Source organism: Helobdella robusta (genome assembly GCF_000326865.2).
Source record: "Helobdella robusta unplaced genomic scaffold HELROscaffold_43, whole genome shotgun sequence".
Lineage (NCBI taxonomy): Eukaryota > Metazoa > Annelida > Clitellata > Rhynchobdellida > Glossiphoniidae > Helobdella > Helobdella robusta.
Window position 1 is genome coordinate 23661 of NW_008705028.1, and position 14893 is coordinate 38553.

The 14893-nt window shown below is 30.0% G+C and overlaps 1 protein-coding gene across 1 annotated transcript in view; it reads right to left on the minus strand.

Moving 5' to 3' along the window:
• Positions 1–7291: 7291 nt before the first annotated feature.
• The window catches only part of HELRODRAFT_85090 (hypothetical protein), a gene marked incomplete at both ends in the record, with an annotated part of 69728 nt that continues 62126 nt past the window's right edge, over positions 7292–14893 (minus strand). The window contains 2 exons of the mRNA XM_009025654.1: positions 7292–7440; positions 7705–7819. Of these exons, the coding sequence (XP_009023902.1) occupies positions 7292–7440; positions 7705–7819 (264 nt within the window). The remainder of the gene's footprint in view (positions 7441–7704; positions 7820–14893) is intronic.

Genomic DNA, 14893 nt, shown 5'->3' on the forward strand with positions numbered 1-14893 from the left:
GATCCAGAAAACAAACCGCTTATCTACGCCCGCTACGTCGACGATATATTTATCATCACAAAGTCTATAGCTGACATATATCAACTCCAAAACCTGTTCCAGAACAACTCTTGCTTATCATTTACAATTGAAGTTAGTAACAATAATAAAATCTCTTTCCTTGATACTTTAGTCACCATGCGCGCAAATCAGCTCTCTACCCAAGTATACGTCAAACCAACAAACTCTGGACAATACTTAAACTACAATTCCGATTGTCCCGTCAAATACAAAAACAACGTCTTTAAAAACTTCATCACACGCGCTTTTAAATTATCTAACGACGATGAATCTCTTCATATAGAAATTCAAAGAATCAAACAGTTACTTATTAATAATAATTATCCAAATACACTCATCGACGACGTCATATCTTAATCTCTCAAGAAATTCAAACAACCACTTCTACAACCACAGCACGAACAACAAACAATACCTATCTACTACAAAAATCAAATGCATAATAACTATCTAATTGATGAAAAACAAATTAAACAAATCATTAGATCAAATCTCACATCAGAAGATGAAAATAAAAAGATCAAGTTAATAATATATTATGATACAACAAAAACACAACAATTAGTCATCAAAAACAGTCCAGCCACTACAAAAGATAATCTAGATAGTACGAACGTCGTGTACCAATTTCGATGCCCTTTGCCACACCGTGATGTGGAAACATATATTGGACACACACGTACAACACTTCGCAGACGCCTTACCATGCACGTACAGCAAGGCGCTATCAAGGATCACTTCAATAAGCAGCACAACATACCAGTTACTCGAAAAATTCTTGATAATAACACTAGCATACTTTGTAATGAACGTCGTCCCTCAAGACTCAAAAGAAGCTATTCTCATCCTCAATAATAAACCAACAATCAACACGCAGTCAGACAATTTCGCCCACGTCTTACAACTTTTTACTCAATATCGCGAAGTTGTACTGCTCAATTGCCAAACGTCATCAATAGACAGCTACTACACACCAAATATAATGACGAATATAACACACAAGAACGCACCATTAACAACAATCCGTTTGTCTCTTCACGCCATAAAACTCAAACAATTTGTTCACTAACTTCATTATTTGTTACGCCTTAATATTTTTTTATACATATTTATTGCTAAATAATATTATATCCAATTGTTAAATATCTAATAATTTTTCAATAAATTGTCATATCATTAAATATTATTATCGACTTCCCATAATTTCTGCATTACTTCTTGTCACTATGCTAACTTTCTACACTTCAACTACGATAGTACACAAACGATTTTATTCATAATTTTTCTTTTAAATTTATTCGTTTATTTTATTTTCAACAATATAATGAGTTAATTTTAAAATATAGGTTGTTATTCATTTATTTATTCATTTTAATATCTAATATTCTATTTACTATTTCTTATAATTTATATTATTAACTCCTCATTTGGTTTTACAATCTAGGTTCCGACGATGGCATTAGCCGAAACGGCCATCAGCCAAACTTCACAGTTTAATAAAGTTGAAACAAAACAGCTTCGTGTTGTTGAAATTTTATTTAAAAAACTTCTAACTGCAAAATGGGATGTAATCTTCAACCGTACATATATATATATATATATATATTGGTAACAGACTATTGTTAACGCAACATTTCAAAAATTCAACACTACTTTCAACATTGTTCAACTTTTTCATATTTCTTTTTAATTTATTAATTTCCGAGAAATTAGACATTTTATTGTTTTTTTTTAAATTTTTATTAAATAAATTTGCAAATAGCTATTTCGAGTTATAAATAACTCATCTTCAGTGCATTATATATAAGGTATGTAAGATATTTGATATAAAGGAACAAGTAATTATTAATTTATATAAATTATTTAATTAAAACAGAAAACCAATAAAGTAAATTTAATAACTATAAACAATATAAAATTCTTTCATCTTCTTTATACGCCATTGAAAAGGTATTTTTGTAGTAAAATATTATCTTATTTTTGTCATTCATTTTGTTGTTGATTTGGTTTCTAATGATACGGCTGTTGTTGTTGTTGTTATTGTTGTTGTTATTGTTGTTGTTATTGTTATTACTGTTTGTGGTGAGGCTTGTGATGCTGTTATTATCAAAGTTATTAGACGTGGTGGAGGGGTTGCCATTATCTTCCTGTTCATTGTTGTTTGGAACGTTGTTGGTAATTGTATTATTTTGATGTATATTTTGTGCATTTTCGTGATATTTTTTGGTTAATCTCTTTATGACTTGATCAATTTGTTTCAAAGAGTAATTATTGTTCACGAGAAGTTTTTTTATTCTTAATAATTCTGAGTTTATGAGTGTATAATCAGAGCAATGTTGAAACGCTCTGTTAACTAAAGAAAATATAACACTATTTTTATATCGTTTTGAGGTCTCGCTTTTACCATTAAGACAAAATCCCAAATTGGTGTCTTTTACATAAACTTGTGTTTGAAAACCAATGTCATTTCTGGTTATCAGGACATCCAAAAATGGTAGCTGTTTATTATTTTCAATTTCATGGGTAAAGGAAAGAACTGAGTTGGATTTAAATTCATCAATTAGGTCCATCAAGTTGTTTTCATTTTCTACTATAATGAACGTATCATCAACATATCTCACATACATTTCGGGTTTGAGATGTGGTTTCTTTTGGAAAACAGTTTCTTCTAAATATCCCATGTAGAAGTTTGCAAACAACACTCCTAGAGGGGAGCCAATGGCTACACCATTAACTTTTACATTTTTCCATCAGGAGTGTAGAAAGGAGCTTCTTTTGTGCAGATTTGAAATCAAAATATTGATTACCTCAATATTTTGCCATTATCTTCCTGTTCATTGTTGTTTGGAACGTTGTTGGTAATTGCATTATTTTGATATACCTTATATATAATGCACTGAAGATGAGTTATTTATAACTCGAAATAGCTATTTGCAAATTTATTTAATAAAAATTTAAAAAAAAACAATAAAATGTCTAATTTCTCGGAAATTAATAAATTAAAAAGAAATATGAAAAAGTTGAACAATGTTGAAAGTAGTGTTGAATTTTTGAAATATATATATCGCTGTATATATATATATATATATATATATATATATATATATATATATTCATCTTTACTTTATGTCTTATATATATAAATTCATCTTTACTTTATTATTATTATTATTATTACGTTAAACAAAAGCGAAGACGAAACGTCCCTGTGCCTTCTCAAAACTAAGACAATTTTAAAACAATAAATTAAATAAACCTATGAGTCTATACTGAATAAATTTAAAATAATTAATGTTTTTATAAGTCAAATAATGTATTAAACCTTGTAAAATGAAAAAAAGATAATAAAAAAAACATACTGAAAAAAAGAAAAAATTGAATATATCCCAATCTCACAAATAGCCAATGTCACATCAAGTATCATTTGCCCTCCAATCGTACATAAATCTGGCATTCATAAGATAAGTATCCAACTTTTTGTAAAAATCGTACATAAATCTGGCATTCATAAGATAAGTATCCAACTTTTTTTAAAAATCATTCACATTATCAGCATTCACAACATCGACACCCAGATTGTTCCAGATACAAGTTGATCTATTGATGAAGTATTGTTTCCTCATGTTCTTATGGAATGGAAGAGCAGTCAATTTCATTTCGTGTCCTCTTGTTCGTCCCCCTCATTTTTATTGCGACGCTGCTTTGTGCTGTTTTGTATATAGGGAGAATAGCAATATATGCGACGCGTGCTACGTCCTCTTCTAAGTATAAAAAAGAGTATAGAATTTTCTATGATATAGAATTTTATTTAAATCCGAAACACAAAATGAAAATAAAAGAAAGGATTTGAGATTGTGAGGATTTACGGAGATCCCATAAGAAAATCAAAACTTGTACAGACCACCGTGATTCGATATGCAATTTAAAAACAAAATCACGTTTGAATACATACACTGATGTACTAAAAGTAATAGATATATGGATCTTCGTTTTTCTACATATATAAACACATAAGTATGCATGAATATATATACTGATGTAATAAAAGCAATAGATATATAAATGTTCATCTTAGTACATACATAAGCACATATGAATACATATACTGAAGTAATCAAAATAATAGATATATAAATGTTCAGCTCTGTACATATATAAAACACACAAGCATTATTTTGGCATATATGAATGAATACATATACCGATGTCATATATAAATACATACGCACATATGTATATATATATATATACTGATGTAATCAGTATGCATGAATATATATAAACACATTAGATATATAAATGATTCGTTTCCATACATATAAAAACCCATAGTCATATTGACATTAATATGAACATACATACACTGATGTAATAAAAATAATAGATATATAGATGTTTATTCTTCCACATTTATAAACACATACTCACGTATGAATACATACACTGATGTAATAAAAGTAATAGATATATGGATCATCGTTTTCCCACATGTATAAACACATAAGTATGCATGAAAATATATACTGATGCAATAAAAGTAACAGATATATAAATGATTCATACCTGTACATACATAGACACATAAGCACATATGAATACATTCACTGAAGCAATCAAAATAATAAATATATTAGTGTTCAGCACTGAGTATATATGTAAAACACACAAGCATATATGAATGAGTACATACACCGATGTCATAAAATTAATAGATATATAAATGTTCGTTTTTCCACATAGATAAACACATAAGTATGCATGAATATATATACTGATGCAATAAAAGTAACAGATATATAAATGTTCATCCCTGTACATACATAAACACATAAGCACATATGAATACATTCACTGAAGCAATCAAAATAATAAATATATAAGTGTTCAGCACTGAGTATATATGTAAAACACACAGGCATATATAAGTGAGTACATACACCGATGTCATAAAATTAATAGATATATAAATGTTCTTTTTCCACATATATAAACACATAAGTATGCATGAATATATATACTGATGCAATCAAAATAATAGATATATAAATGTTCTTCCTTGTACATATATAAACACACAAGCATATGCGAATACATATACTGAAACAATAAAAATAATAGATACATAAATATTCGACTTTGTACATATATAAACACATATATGTACATTAACTAAAACACCAACGAATAGAAAGCGTTATGTAAATAGGGCGGTAAAAACATATAAAAGGCCGCGAGTTGAGATATAGAAGGTCGGTCGGTCGCTTTTTTTATTATGTATTTTAGGTTTTGTTTATAGCTTGGTTTCGTTCTGGTATTGCTTGATATTTTGCCTGATAGTTATAGTATTAATATATTGTTAATTTTGGATTTATCGCTCGTTAATAAAGACAGTGGTTTGATTTGTACTATTTTGTTTTTATTGAATAAAAGAAGTGTACGCTTGAAATTTGGCTCGGCTTAATTATTTTACCTAAAATAATGGATGTTGAAGAAGACTTGCTGATAGTTGACGAGGTCGGCGTCTCTAGTCAACTAGCAGGGCGCGAACAAACTTCCGCCCGGCCCGCATAATAATAGATAGAATATACAACTCCAACCAGTGATAAAGAACGAGAAAAAAAATATATCAATCAAGCTTATAGTTAAATTTACACGGCATACCATTCAAAGCATTGTCAAGTTTCTTTTTAAAATCATTTGAAAAATCAAGTTTTAGAAAGCCTTCATATTATTGACAAATCGCCTGACAGCGTGTATCGCTCCTTCTGCTCCACCGCTAATCCCGACAACGACCTGCTGAGGTTGGTAAATTGGACCCACCTTGTTCTTGATGACCAATAACGCACATTTTGCAGCCCAGCGTTTCCATACACATCCAATGGCAATAGGTCAAACACCACCGTCCTTCTTTGACAAGGCCACCAATCTCCCGCCAAACAAGTATGGGACCACCTCGGGTGGACAAACGCCACCCAACAGCAGATTGATAAAGCCGGTCATGGCACTGATGAGTTCTGTTGTTTCTATCTTATCATGTGTTAAATCCCTTAAGTGCTGTGGAGTTAGACCGTCTCTACCTCCTGAGGTTTCTTTTGGAAACTGCCTCAAGCACAACATAATTTGTTGGAGATTAACAGTAACACTTATCGATTCTTTATTGGGACTTGGTTTTCTGTCTAACGGAGCGGGAGGATGCTTGTCCTTTTAGGGAGTTGATAGTGTCTGCCGTATCCGTCGATGCTAAAATCCTCATAGCATTTCTAACGTTTCCCTGTTCTATTTCGCATTTGACTAAAGCACTTAGCTTTGGATTTTATCAACACACACACACACACACACACACACACACACACACACACACACGAAGATTCACACACACACACACACACACGAAGATTCGGATTAATGTGCGAAAAAACTAAATAAAACTCCACACAGTTTGTTCAATATTTTTTATTATATGTAGAAAAATATAAATATATAATGAAGTTATTATTTTAATTACGTTATTTAAAAGCGTAATACAGTTCAGCAGATAGCCCGGTCTCTGTTTGGACTATCGACTAAACTACATTTCGACAAATTTTTATTCAATCGCTAGTTGAATAAATTTTATGGTAAGATACGTGTTTTTTCTGAAATAACTTCAAAAGTTATTTTTTTAAATATGCTATACTATTTTGTCGTAAAAAATACTAGTTTTTTTTAGGTAACTTATACATAGATAAAAATTAAACGCTTTTTTATCTATGTTACTAAAAATTATAGTTCTGCATTAAGGCCCCCGTTGCACATGGTAATATCGGCCTCTAAATTTTATAAATTGTTGATTTCCTATATATTTTATATTCTATATACATGGTTGTACCGTTAAGATATTATTTGAAAAACTTGTACTTGTTTTTTAATAAATAATTATGCGTCCTATCATAAATTTATGACGTTATTCGATTGTTGAGTATTTCTGCTCATCTTTTTTCTATGGTTGGGTATAGTTGACGAAGCTGAGTTTTAGATAAGTTCCAATAATGGTACAATAATCACAATGGTAAGACAAATTAATTTATTCTTGGTATGATGTCAAAACAAGGTATTTCAATGAGTTTAAATGTAAAACGAGACTACACTATGTTGGCAATCCACACAATTCATTGTGTTTAAAATTAAAAATCTTGAAGTTGAGCGGTAATCAACTATTTAAATGTCCACATGATGACAAGTTAAATAAAAATCAAAATTTTTCTTCTGCATCCAGAAGCTTGGACTGGGTGAAGAAATTCAACCTGTCTATAACATGGTCCAATTTGTGCTCGCCATGCACTTTGTTGTCTCGTGTTCTTATGTTCACAGTTTCGTTTGTTTGCTCTTTTTCACCAACAACTGTTCAAAATTGTTCAAATTGAAAATATCATGATCATGATTGTTGAAGAAAGATACGCAATAATAATGAGTAATAATTCATGCTGTGTTACGTAATGAGCAAATTATGTTTTTTTATTATATAAACTAAAATATAATTATAATTTAAACTATAACAAACGGAAATTTTAATTAATTTATATCAGCTACCACAATGATCAACCTCTAAAAAAACATATCCAAGAACTGGGTTTATTTAGGGTGAAACAAGAAAAAAAGTGGTACCTATAATAAAATTATACTGTGACAGCTGGGCGTTTCTTATTTTTTTGTTCATAGTGTCTCCTGAATCAAGATCAGCATCACACTGGAAACCACAACCAAACAAAGTCTTTTGAACCTGAACAATTTTTTTAAATAAATATAAAAATCTTCAATGATATTTTGTTAACCTATACATACACATAATATTTGAAGATTTTAAACCGACTAATTTGTTTTATGACTTAGGGTATCTCCAGAAAAAGTTAAATTCAATCAACACCCAACAAATCGTGCTGCTTTGATTTGATTTCAGCATTTGGATTTGGTTTTGTCTTTACTTTATAATTTGTTTTTTTGCCCAAACTGTGAAGGCAATTTCTGTGGACCTTTTTCCGGCCGTCTGCGCCATTACACACTTTCCTTCTTCTGATAGCGTGTATCCTACTTCTAACATCAGTTGTTCTGGTTCCTTCCTCAGCCCAACGCAAATAATTTCAAAACCTCTTTTTTTGCTCTTTGTAACGAGTTTTTATTAGTTTAAACTGGAAAACAAACAAAATTAACTAAACAAAATGGTTCACTGTTTAACAAACGATGTTCTATTGATACGTTCACTTTAGTCGGGCGAATACCTTTGTGGGCCGTCTGACGTAGAAGTTAGTATGAACCATCACTTCACTAATTGCTTCACACCAGACCTCGAACCCTGACAGTCATTGCCTCTTTTTTGGATCTGTAGCTTTTAAGAATGATGCAGTGGCCAGATCTAAGTTGGGCTAGGATTCTTCTTTCGGCCCGACAGCATTTGTTTCAACCCATCTATTGTAGAAATGGGAGGTAGAATCCGTTGAGCAACACACGCGCTCGATATGGTTCGGTGAATTTTTAGGTGTATTGTGTTGGTGTTTTGATAAATTATTTTTGTGTTGTTGCCAAGAATTTGGCTGGTTATTGGAGTTGTATGTGTCGATTGTAAGTGAGATTTGATGGCTCCGCCCCTTTTTTTGTATGCAATGTGAGACGTCTTGATTGTGAAATGGTCGCAACATCGATATTCGAATGTTGTTGACATGCACAGTGGTCAATTGAATTCATATATTACGCTTCAAAGTAGAATCGTCTTTAGAAGCGCGGTTGTTCTCTAGGACCTATTGTAATGTCATCCCATGAAAATATCGTGGTTCTTTATATATATATATGAGGTGACAACAACAAAAATATATATACATATATATATATATATATATATATATATATATATATATATATATATATATATATATGTAATGAAGGATTTCCACTTCATTATGAATTGAGTTATGGTGTACAACGTTATTGTGTAAATTGTGAAACGTTTGGCAGATTAAATTTAAGTTTTTGTTTGAGTTGAAATTATTTGGATATTTTGAATATTTCTTCTAGCTCTTAGAATCTATTATATATAATAGCTTTAATTGTTGTTTCTCTTTTTCAGGTACGACATTTACTTAATTAAGGCTAAATTGATTTAATTAATTTATTATTTTTTATTAATAAAATCGTTTCTCTTTTTCAGAGCAACACAATTTAGTAGTTATATGCCGAACTCTATTATAAAACAACAATTCTACAGCTATTGAACCATGGACAAATTGAAATTTGAATTCATAGTAAAATCGAACGAAGATCCAAAAACAAATGTAATATGCATAACCTCAATTACGGATATGAACAACCGCATATTTGCAATTCCAGATAAATTTCAGCCGGTAAAATTTCATGAGACAATTATGAAGACTGAAACTTTTCTGAAAGTAAAAACTACATTACAAAGAAGACATGAAAAAAGACAAGTATGGATTTCATTAACACCAGAAATAAGAAATGTTTATATAGATGAAAATGGAAATATGCAGTTTACTAGAGGAAATTACTGCGGAAACACCGAACCTACAGCTACGACTGGAATTTCTGAAGAAAAACTGTCAAAAATATTGGAGAATTTTACAGAAATGACCAAGGAAATAAATAAACCTCAACATATAGGAAACCTAACGAGAACATTTGTAATAGATAAATTTTCAAGAAAAACATCAAATGTTTCTCAATGGATGAATATTTTTGAAACAGAATGTGCTCGTTTAGGAATAGATGAAGATACAAAAAAAATTGAGGCTCTGAGGTTACTTTTAGAGGAAACGTACATGGACTTTTACAGTTCTATGCTAATAAAGTATAGTGTAAATTCAGATTGGTTGATGTGGAAAAAAAACTTTTGTGAAACCTATACTGACAAAGGTTGGTCGCCAGTCCGGTACGCAATTTTATTTAAACACAAACAAGACTCATCATTATTAGCATATGCACAAAAAAAAGAGATTATTATTAGAATTAAATAAATCAATGGATAAGCAAACCCTCATTGATTTAATCGTTACAGGGCTACCATATTTTATAGCGGATAAATTAGATAGAGATAATTTAAAAGAAACTGAAGATTTATTTAATAATATTCGAGGTTTAGAGCATTTAGTAAAAAAAAAAGAAATTTTGAAAAAAAGATATCAGTTTTGAAAGCAACGTTAAGGAGAAACATGACACAGACCGGCGGCCATGCAGAATTTGTGAAAAAGAAGAAAAAGGAACTCGCTATCATTGGTTCAAAAACAAAAACAGTGATCGACCACGAAGAGACCACATTAAAAGCATTAACAATTCTGAATTAGAAATCCAGTTAAATGAAACTAGTCCAAAAAACTTGTAATTCCACCATTAATCAAAACAAAATTGACAATGAATGATACTTTAGAAACTTTAGGAATTTATGACTCAGGATCAAATGTATCTTTAATAAATTCCAAATTATTGTCAATAAATTCAAAATTAACGAATAATAAATACGAAAATTTAAAAACGATTAATGGTGTGAAAAAATCTATTGGAATAATGACTTTAAAGATAAAAATTTTTAAAATTGAAAAATATATTAATGTTTTTGTTATAGATAAAGAAAATTTTGATTACGATTTTTTAATTGGATTAGATTGTATAAGAGCATTTCAATTATGTCAAAATGAAAAATTAGAAATCAGACAAACAATTCAAGATTTCAAGAAAGATGGAAGTAAAAATAAAATAAATTTCAATGAACATATAAAAACAACATGCTTCAACATCTCAGTAAACCATCTAAACTTTCAACAACAATCTGAAATTAATAAAATAATTTCAAAATATAAAACACTTTTTGCTAAAGATAAGTACGACATAGGCACGGTGAAAGGATATGAAGCCCATATTGATTTACAAGTAGATAAATATTGTAGTAAACGACCATACAGGTGTAGTATTGAAGATAAAAAAGAAATAGAACAGCAAGTATCAAAATTATTACAGAAAAATTTGATTGAAGAGTCTTATAGTCCTTTTGCAGCTCCAGTAACATTGACTTATAAAAAAGAAGGACGAAAATGTAGATTATGCATAGATTTTCGTGACCTAAATAAAATCGTAGTTCCTCAATCACATCCGTTTCCGCTAATTGAAGATTTAAAGGTAAAAACAAGGAATTGTAAATATTTTTCAACATTGGATATAAACTCTGCATTCTGGTCAATCCATTTAAAAATTGAAGACAGAAAAAAAACTGCATTCGTTACTCAAGAAAATCATTTCCAATGGACCTGCTTACCATTTGGTTTAAAAACATCTCCGGCAATTTTTCAGAGAGTATTGAGTAGTATCAATAGGAAACACGGACTATCAGACTTCACTGTTAATTACATAGATGATATTTTAAAATTTTCTGAATCATTTACAGAACATATTAAACACTTATCCTTGCTATTGGATGCGATTCTGAAAGAAGGATTCAGATTAAAATTTTCTAAATGTAACTTTGCCCAAGACTCAGTTAAATATTTGGGTCATATAATAAAAAATAACACAGTAACTCCATTGAAAGATAATTTAATTGCAATAAAAAATTTTCCTGTCCCCAAAACACGGAAAAATGTTCGAAAGTTCTTGGGTAAAATTAATTTTTATGGAAAATATGTAGCTAATTTATCAATTATATTAAAGCCACTGCATAAATTATTAAGAAAAGATGAACAGTTTATTTGGTCGAAAAAATGTCAAGAATCATTTGATAAAATAAAAAATCTACTTTGTAAGAGCCCCATTTAAATATCTTTGATCCAGACAAACCAATACACATTTATACAGACGCTAGTATACAGGGTCCTGAAGCAACCACAATATAATGTAGAAGAAAAGCCTTGTGCATATTTCTCAAGGAAATTAAATGATAGAGAAAAAAAGAAAAAAGCCATTCATTTGGAGTGCTTAGCTATAAAAGAAGCAGTAAAATATTGGCAACATTGGTTCATGGGAAAAAAATTCACGGTTTTCTCTGATCATAAACCCTTAGAAAAATTGAATATTAAAGCTAGACCAGATGAAGAACTAGGTGATCTCACGTATTATTTGTCACAATTTGATTTTGAAGTAAAATATAATTTAGAAGCAGACAGTTTGAGTAGAAATCCTGTATTGGAATCATATGAAAACCAAGAAGATATTTTGAAAGTTGTAAATTTTATTACACTTGAAGACATTCAAAAGGACCAAGAAATAAACGAAGACATAAAACAACACCAAAATCGACTATCATTAAAAGATATATTACAAAAAGGTGGGAAAAACGGAAAAGATTTTACTGACTGAGGAATTTAGTATAAAAATTATAGAAAACACGCACATTTTATATGGTCACATAGGAATACAACAAATGGAAAAAAAATAAAACCCTTGTATATAGCAAAAAATACAACACAAAATATAAAAATTTTTTGCGAAACTTGTGAAATCTGCATAAAAAATAAATCCAGATCTAAATATAAATTTGGATTGATGTCCCATCTAGGCCCAGCTACAAAACCTTTTGAAATCATGTCATTTGATACCATTGGGGGACTTGGTGGCTCACGTTCAACTAAAACATATTTGCATCTTCTGGTAGACCACTTCACAAGATATACATATATTTTGACTTCAAAAACTAAAAGTTCAAGCGATTTTATAAAACTTGTCAATACAGTATCATCAGAAAATAAAATAGGTCTCATTCTATCGGATCAATATCCGAGTATAAACTCAAAGGAATTTAAAAATTTTCTGGATGAAAAAAATATAACTATGGTTTTCACTGCAGTGAATGCGCCCTTTTCAAATGGGCTCAATGAGAGATTAAATTAAACATTAATCAATAAAATAAGGTGCAAGATTAATGAGAAGAAAAACAAATTAGCCTGGACAACTATTGCTCAGGATTGTACAAAAAAATATAATGAAACCGAACACTTTGTGACAGGTTTTTCGCCAAAATATTTATTGGAAGGAAAAATTGATAATATTTTACCAGAGGAATTAAAAAAAACATGATATATAAGATTTATTGAAAGATAGAACAATAGCATTGGAAAGAACTATAAAATCACACAACTATAATAAAAAACAATTTGATAAAAAAAGGAAAACGTACGAAATAAAAATAGGAAAATTGGTATATGTTGAAAACGGAAATTCATTAAATAGAAAAAAACTAGAGGAATTAAAAATTGGTCCCTACCAGGTTTTGGAAAAATTGTCAAACTCAATTTATAGAATCAATACAGGACACAAAAAGTTTGAATCCAATCTTTTCCACATTACAAAACTTGTTCCTGTGCCGGATGAATCTAAGTCTTCTTTTGAGGTGGAGATGTAATGAAGGATTTCCACTTCATTATGAATTGAGTTATGGTGTACAACGTTATTGTGTAAATTGTGAAACGTTTGACAGATTAAATTTAAATTTTTTGTTTGAGTTGAAATTATTTGGATATTTTGAATATTTCTTAAGTTTTACGTTTGACAGATTAAATTTAAGTTTCTGTTTGAGTTGAAATTATTTGGATATTTTGAATATTTCTTCCAGCTCTTAGTTAATATTGGTTATTATATATAATAGCTTTAATTGTTGTTTCTCTTTTTCAGGTACGACATTTACTTAATTAAGGCTAAATTGATTTAATTAATTTATTATTTTTTATTAATAAAATCGTTTCTCTTTTTCAGAGCAACACAATTTAGTTGTTATATGCCGAACTCTATTATATATATATATATATATATATATATATATATATATATTATCCTTTATAAATCAAAAACTGCTGACAGACGCAGAGAATGTTACAGCATGCGAAGCAGTAGTACAAAATTAAACAAATAAGTAAATAAATAAATAAAAAACAAATAAGTAAATAAATAAATAAAAATCGGAGAAAGAAAAAATGTTTAAACATGAAAAATAAAATTGAATAAAAGAAATAATAAATAACAACAATGAAATAAATAAAAAAAATTAAATAAATTGACAAAAAAATGAAGTAATGGCATAAAAACGCAAATTAATAGATTAGATGAGTACGTAGTGAGTTAGTGAGGTGATCGACGAATAAAAAAAACTTATTGTGTGGATGATAAAGTTTTATTAAATAAAAACTACTTGTGTGAATGATAAAGTTTTATTGAGTGTTAATATGTGTAACGGGTTCGATATTAACTAAACACAACGACAGATATATTATTAATCCTCCTTTATTAAAACCTAACTAAATAATTATTCGAATAAACCAAATTAATGAAAATGCAACAATACAATACTCAATTTTACTAACGTCAACTCCGACCCAAGAGCCACATAAAGGAATGAGAGCTAACTTATTTGCGTAGGCTATTTATAGGCATGCACGGTGCTCTCTCCTAGGTAAGCGCTTGTACTTTGGTCTAGTAATCGACCCACGTGACCATACGGCGCTCTCTCCTAGGTAAGCACACGTGCTTTGTGCTAGTACTTATTCCACGTGATCATGTAATGGAACAATTTCCATTACAAATATGTTTGAGGTGTTTTGTGATGAAAGTTCTTTCCTGATATGTAGTTATGAGCTATGGATGATGTGTGGGTTAAAGTGAAGGATACGAGGAGTATTACAGAGCTGACGTCAATGATGGGACTGAATGAGGAAATTGTGACATAGGTAAGGAGATCGAGATTGCGGTGGTATGGACATGTGTTGAGAAGGGATGAAAGGGTCGGGATTAGGCGAGCGTTGGAATTCGAGGTTGAAGGAGTGATAGGAAGGGGTCGTCCGCGATTGGGATGGAGAGAGCAGGTGGAGAA